This window comes from Numenius arquata, chromosome 11, assembly GCF_964106895.1.
Source record: "Numenius arquata chromosome 11, bNumArq3.hap1.1, whole genome shotgun sequence".
Classification (NCBI taxonomy): domain Eukaryota; kingdom Metazoa; phylum Chordata; class Aves; order Charadriiformes; family Scolopacidae; genus Numenius; species Numenius arquata.
In genome coordinates, this window is record NC_133586.1 from 4,237,182 (window position 1) to 4,244,629 (window position 7,448).

The 7,448-nt window shown below is 48.9% G+C and overlaps 1 protein-coding gene across 1 annotated transcript; it reads left to right on the forward strand.

Moving 5' to 3' along the window:
- Window positions 1-710: 710 nt before the first annotated feature.
- On the forward strand, window positions 711-6,501 carry LYSMD4 (LysM domain containing 4). The gene is made up of 2 exons (XM_074156335.1): window positions 711-998; window positions 5,092-6,501. The coding sequence occupies exons 1-2, from the start codon at window positions 726-728 to the stop codon at window positions 5,641-5,643; spliced, it is 825 nt and encodes a 274-aa protein (XP_074012436.1). The 5' UTR covers window positions 711-725; the 3' UTR covers window positions 5,644-6,501.
- The last annotated feature ends 947 nt before the right edge of the window (window positions 6,502-7,448 follow it).

Sequence of the window (7,448 nt, forward strand, 5' to 3'; positions counted from 1 at the left end):
ATCAATGGGGTTGTGTGAGAATGGAGGGGTTCCTTAGCTATGCCTGCCCCTGACAACTTGCTGCTGTAGGCCTAGGAATAATTAAAACAAAGTGCTCAGGCAGGTTCTTGCCTTTATACAACAAAATGACCTTGTCATTCAGGTTGAAGTTAAGTGTGGCTTGAGCTGTCCGTATTTTAAAGAAAAAAAAGAAAGGTCCACTCCCGTGAAATTAAAATGTGGCTTCTTACAAGTGTAGAGAACTAAGGACTTCTGGAAAGGTGACATAAAGGATAATTTTGGTCAGTTTTTAATGCTTATTGGTAGGAGAACTGATGTGGTTCATGGATTTATTTTTTTTACCATAATGAAAGACATTTGGCTCAAGGGACTCCTTAATGCTTTTTTTATTATGTTATAAAAAATAATATTTAAGATATGTAGCAAAGTAGTGTTATATAGTGGTTTGTCCACAGGTAGACAAAAAAAAAAAAAAGCTTTGAAAATAATCTACCCATTGTTGAAGCTTGTGTTCATAAGGTCTCTAGTAGTTCTGTCATTGCTAGAGTGGCATCTTTTGGGTTTGCCCCTCAGAAGATCTGGGTGGAAGGAAAGCTTTGTGTGTGTGTGTGTGCATGCGTGCAACTACCGTGCTTTTTGTCCATTCTCCCAAATCTTAGATCTAAGAAATAAACACTGGTATTAAGGAAATTGTCTCGGTTTTGTTCCAGGTGCCGGTATAAAAGATGAGGCTGAATGAGAGCCGGACAAGATCCTTCCAGGCTCCTGTCACCATCCACAACTATCCAGGCAGGCAGGTGTACGTGTTTCCCAATGGCCGATCTGATTCAGAGGAGTCATCAGAGGAGGAACTCAATGTTATGGAATTGCGACCGAGAGGCAAGGAGCAGCAGCGATGCAGCACTTCTCGGGACAGAGTTGGAGATGTGGTACTTCTGGAACGAGAGATTACAGAGGAGGATAATCTTAACAAGCTAGCCCTGCAGTATGGTTGTAAAGTAAGAGTTATCTCTGTTTTTAATTACTTTAGAGTTGTTTTACGTGTAGCTTAGTTTCCAGGATTACAGGAGGGTGTGCTGTTGGCTAACAGTTTTGACACTAGAAAAGTGTTGTCCCTGTATATTTCATCCATGGTCAATATCTGGGTAAAAATGAGCTGGAGACAGGCAAAAAAACTCACAACAACAACAACAACAAAGAGTTCTTCAGCTCACAGCCTAGGAAGATATTGTCAACCCCACACCCTGCACGACCTGCTTTCCTGTTTAATTTGAGTGACTAAGTGCAGTTTAGCAGTCATGCTTTGTACTTGATTATTTAAGTGACGGCAAAGAGTAGGAAGCCGGAGTACAGAGAAGAGAGTGAGAGCCCCCTGCTCTCAAGGATCATACAGCTTTTGAAGCAAACTGAACAGTGCAAAGAAGCGCCAGTCTGATGAGGTCTGGTTTGGGGGGTGTGTGTTTATTTTTTTAAAGGTATGCTCTTAGATATTGCAAGGAGGGTCTAAGTCTAACAGAGGTGGACTTAGAGAAGGAGAAATGCTAAAATTCAGGTCACAGAGTCCAGGTGTATGTGGGGTTTGATTGCTGTCGTACCCAGATGTGTGTGGTTCAGCCATCCGCAGGCAGCAGGGAGCGTGTGTGCACAGAGAATTTTCTCTGGAGTTGGAACATACTACAAAATACGTTTTTCTTTGTCCCAAAGCAGAGAAATTTATGGAAAAACTGTTGAAAAGTTTAATTACCTGATCTGAACGTTAGAAGTACCCTGTTGTTTAGCAGTAAAAGCTGTATTTTTAGAGCCTCCTTTATCTGCAAGCTAGAGTGTGATTAAAAAGTTCCATGATGCAAACCATTGGACAGTGACCTGGATGGGGATAATGATACGGTACTGGCTCAACTGCTGCAATACCATTGCAGTCTGTCTTGCTCAACCACACAGCTGTGTGGTGCAGCTGAAGCAAGAGGGCTTAGAGGAATTGCGACAATTCCTCCCCTCCCATTCCCTTAGAAACAAAAACAAAACAAAAAAGAAACCCTTCGAGGTTCTGCTGACGAGCCTGATGCGTGTGAAGAAGCGAGTCTGGTAGGACTTGAATAGGCCTTGATTGGCACCGGTAGAACGTGAAAACTCAGAGCTGCAGCAGTTGACTTTGTAGTCACGACTATATGCTCAGCTCTAAGCAGGAGCAATTGCATCATTATTGCTACTTATGTCAAATCACAGCAGTTCGGTGAACTCAGAGGAGGAAGATTTTGAGCAACTCTTTTGGTTTATGGCATGAAAAATCCTGCTGTGCCCCCTGTACTGTAACTCGGGAGGACTTGGTCCTGCCCCTGCCATGACTGTTCATCTGCTGCCCCGCGCCCGGAGCCCATCGGCCCCAGCGAGTGCAGGTAGATCTACTCTGCCTGCCCTGATGAAGGGCACTGGGCTTGCCCAGTGGGGAAGGCAAGCTGATGGGGAGGGACCAGGTAGTCAGTGTTCTCCTCCCACGGGATAAAAACTGTCCTGCTGCCTCCCTCCCTTCCAGAAAGGGCACCTCTGACTTGTTCCAGTTAAATTGAAGAGGTCCAGAAATCCTTGTTATTGGAGGTCTGCGTATTTGTCTGTTGACAGACTGGCACTGATCAATTTTAATGTATTTTGTTTTACTTGCACAATTAAGCAGCTCTTGAAAGGCTACCAGGACATCAGTGAGGAAGATTTGTAGCCATAAATATATGCGACCGTGTTTGAAAACATCCAGGATGAGCTCCTCCTTGAAATCAGTGAGAACTTATCATTGGTTTCAAAATTGCCAGGGCCTATTTGGGGTGGGAGTATTAAAACAGGGCAACAACTAGCTTTGTGTGTGCCACAGATAACTTGGCAGAGATGCAACGCACTTTAAAATTCTCATTTTTACTCTTGACCATTTATAGTCCTGGCCTGCTTTTGGCATCATTCTTAGCTGGGACAAGAGGAGCTCACTGCAGCCAAAAAAAATGAGTACAGAAAATAAGCCTAAATGGTTTGTGCAGCCGAGTGCTCTTGCATTCTTCCCATCAGCTTTGTTTGCTGTTTCTGTGAGCGCTGCTCCACTTTCTGTTTCTAGAGCCTTAGCACAACATTGCAGCGTTTGATTGCAGACACTGCAGGGGATATTTACTGTCCCAATAATTTGCTTTCATTGGAACAAAACCAAAACTTGAAGCACCACCTCAGTTGGAAGGCTTTGGGTGAGATTGTTATTTCATAACTAAATAATTTTGCAGGGTTTAAGTCCTGATGTTAGGCTGGGGCAAGCTGTGAGGAGTCTGAACCAGCAGCTGAGGATTCCCTTCGCCTCAGGGGCACCAGATTAGGATCTAAATTAAACGTCCCATTTTCCAATTTCTCAGGCTTTGCAGGGTAAGTGTGAGGTTCAGGCATTTGGCTCATCTCTGCCCTTCAGCGGAGTCTTGCTCCCTGGCTGGGACATAGCAGACGTGGCACCTTTTGGGGACTGCAGGGTAGAGGAGCTTGATGTGTGGTTCCCTGACAGCCCGTGGGGGGCTGGAGGGGGGATGCAGGGAAAGAGGCAGCCGCTGGGAATTCCCATGGGAGTTCCCTGCAGGGAAGGAGGATGTCCTTCTCCTGGGCACCTCCTCTGCTGCTGGGGTGGTGCCTGCCCGCTCCTGGCAGCCAGCTGGCAGCAGCACAACCTGCAAGTAGCCCTGAACGTTTGTTGGAATGGCACAGGAGGTGTTCAGCTCCCTTCCGGTGTACCGGTGTGTTAGCTTTTACAAGGAGATCTTTGCCCTGAACTGTCAATGATGTTGCCACTGATGGCACTTACGTGTTTGCTTGGGAAGTAAAGTGGTTTCTAGTTCTTAGTTCCCCAGTTTCACTGGTAGCCCCAAGCTTGTGAGTGCAGTTCATACAGTCATTTACGAGATTCCTGAAAGAACAAATCAAACCTCCTCTGCGAGCCCAGTCCTCATACTGTGTCTCTTCTGTATCAGGGGTGGTTAACCTTTTTGTGTGGCCTTTCTCTTTGGTCTGGGGTCCTGCTGTTTTTCTTTGTTTTGCATCCTCCAGCCTTTCCCTCGAGGTTCTTTCATGTCTCCTTGGCTGCTTTGGAGAGCTCCTCGCACACGTTGACGGTCCTGTTCATTTTCTTTGACAGAGGATTTAGGACAGCTGAGAAGCGCATGAACTTACTTGATGCCAGTGCCCACTGTATTCAGCTGTCTTCTCTTTATTTAACATAAAATAAAGAAATGCTGCCTCGCCTTTGTCTTTTCTTTGATACCAGCTGTCCTTGTGACTCGCACCGTATGTATGGTTTGTTCTTTCTTGCTGTTCTCACTGCTGTTTGCATCACCGAGCTGGGAGGGAATGCTGGTCACAGATGGAGACCCTACACACGAACCACCAGAGGTGACCACGGATGCACAGAGATTGTTGCCGTAAGAATGCCTTCAGCAGGAGCATTTACCGACTGTGGAGAAATGAGCTGTTTGGGGCTGGTGTCGGGCAGACGAGGGGGGGTGCTCGGGAACACCAGCAAAGGGTGCTGGTGCCTGTGTGGGAGAGGTGCTCGCCTGCTCTGCCAGGCTGTGATCTTGCTTTCAAAGCTGCCGTACGCTCTGAAGACAGAGCTCTGTTCACTCTGAAATCGCTTCCAGAGCAGGGGGAGGGTTTTGCCTGTTCGTACTGCCGTTGTCCTCTCACCGTAAACACTCGTGCATTGTTTAAGGTACGGAAACTGTTTTAAAAAGGATCTGCTATAAAGACTCTTCTTGCCTTAACTTGAATTAGAAAGTAAGTGAGAGAAGGGTAAAGCAAGCAAAAGGAAGGAAAACCAGTATTGAGAGAAATACAGCCTGTGAGGTACGAGAGCACTAGAGGAGGTTATAGACTGGTTTAATCGGGGACCGTCTCTATCCTGCAGGACCCGGAGCATCCCTGGAGCAGCTGGGAAATCTCTGCAAAACACTGAGCGACTTGCAGCCGGGGCTTGCTTTTATTTTGTGGCTGCTCCTTGCACACTGCTTTTGTAGCTGCTGCCTGCTTCTGTACTGGGCTGTCCGACAGTAATATTCGTGTCCTTTTTGGATTCTGTAGGTTGCGGATATCAAACGCGTCAACAACTTCATCCGGGAACAGGACTTGTACGCGTTGAAGTCCATCAAGATCCCCGTGAAGACCCACGGGCTGTTAACGGAGAATGGCGGAGAACTAAGGCCGCTCCCGACTGCGCCCTCCCAGAGCGGCCTGACGCTCGTGGACTTACCGGAGCCTGATGAGGGTGCCAGCAGCTCTGCTGACGGTGGACACCTGAGCGACTACTTCAAGGGGATTGACAAGAGCATTCAGGACGCGGTGCAGGCGGAGGTTCGGCTAAATGCGGAGTTTTGCGTGGAAACACCGGAGAGGCCGCTGCCCGAGTCAGGGAAGCGGGAGAGCAGTAATGGTGCAGACTGTGGCATCCAGTGGTGGAACGCAGTTTTTATTATGCTCCTGATCGGAATTGTCCTGCCAGTATTTTATATCATCTATTTTAAAACACAAGGGCTGGTGGCCCATACCTCCAACACAACACTAACCTCAAATATTTCAGCAGATGGATTGGAAGGGAAATTACCACAAAGCTCAGTTGTAGGAAAAAAATCCTAAGGGCGGGGGGAGATGCAGCCACACGCAGCCTCTCCTCCCGGCGCCGAGGCCCGTACGCCAGTGACTCTGACTCGAGTGCATTCAGGGGGATAACAATCCAGATCATTTTTATTTTTTTAAGTAGCTGATGTTATAATCCTGAACTTGACTGAAAGTGAGGTGATGTGATTTTTTTTTATGGAAAAAAAACAAGGATTTTGCTTAGAAAGATGGTGAGGCAGCTGGCTTACGTTTTGTGAACTCTGGTGAGGGAAAGCATTTTGTAGCAATTTACTCATCTTGTTTGCTTCAGGTATTAATGCCTTGTCTAGGAAGCAAATCCTTTGCTGCTGAGATAAAGAGTGCAGTATTAATGGCAAATTGGGGGTTGTTTTGCGTTTTAAGGAAGCACTTTTTTTGCTTAGAGTAGAAGCGGGGACGCCTCTTTCTCTGAACTGTCATTTTATCTCTTGCAGACCATGGCAGTGTTGGCGTATTTAACCCTAGACCGATGACACCTGGTGCGTTGTTAGGGGTGCCACGGCACGGGGTGCTGGCAGCACCTCACCTTTTCATCCTTTTTGAGCAAATGTTTTAAAGTGCTTATTAGGGTACTTCAAGCCCAGTTGTGGGAAGGATGAACCCAGTCCTCTGCTCCTCGATGAAACCCTCCAGAGACGGCTCCTGAATCCCAGTGTCTCTGCAGGCCGAGCTCGCTGCAGAATCCCTGCTTTCGCCAGGGAAGTGCCCCTCCAGAGCCAACACGGCCACAGATGGCCAGAGCGCATTGGAGGAGGCTGTGAGAGCAGCCTTAGGCCTGGGGTATCACTGCGCCCCCTCAAAGGCTCGTTTGCTGGGAGAAGGTTGAGCCAGTTACTTAAAAAGAAAAAAAAAAAAAAAAAAAATACCCATCTCAAATACCTAATTTCAGTCATGGGTTCGAGTTCCTTGGCTGCAGTAGTCGAGTGAGCGAGCGCCGCTAAGCTGCATTTAATTTGCAAAGTCCAGGGAAAGAAGCCCTGCGTTACCGTAGACAGTGCCGGAAAGAAATGAGAGTCCCTTACAGGGTGGGGACTGTGGAGCTGCTGCACATTAAGAGTTTCTGTGACCTGCTGCCGCTGCGTTAAGCAGCTTCTGAGTGAGTAGGAAAGACCCGTGAAGCTTCAGAGGCTGGTGGTGCCCTGAGGTGTGGGTAGGCCTGAGGTCTGGGCTGTTCAGGGTGTGTCAGTAAACACTACGTGCTAGAGGGGAGCAGGAAATGGGGCTTTGGGGCATTTTGCTGCGAAGAAGAATGTGCCTCAGAAATTTAATTCAGCAAATTCAGGAACCGCAAGCCCAGGTAGACACTCCCTAGGCCCGAACACTATGGGCTGTTCAGCGCAGGTGTGTGGAGCCTGACCGGGGATGGGGCAGCGTGTGATGGAAGCAGCTGAAAGCTGCGCTCTGTGCGGGAGGGTCCCGGGCCTCCCCTGGGCCGCTCGCGTGGGGCTGGGCTTGCGCTGGCAGGGCAGAGCCGGCGGGCAGGGGGACAGAGCACTCGTTTGCCCTCCCCTCCTGCCCCAGGAGCCACAGGGCAGTGGTGCTGTGGATTGCAGCCCTGCCCTGCTTGGGGACCAGCGGCCGCAGCAACCTGCCGGGGTAGGAGATGAGCACGGGCGGTGTCGTTGGCGAGGCCGGAGCAGCGCGGCCGTGGAAGGAGTGAGGGGCTGGTTCGGTATCTGGGGCTTTTGCTGCCTTCAGCTCCGCGGGTGCTGCACAGAGATGCGCTCCTCTGGGCCTGAGGGAGAGCAGCCAGAGGTGGGGAGCGCAGCTTCCCAGTAATGCCA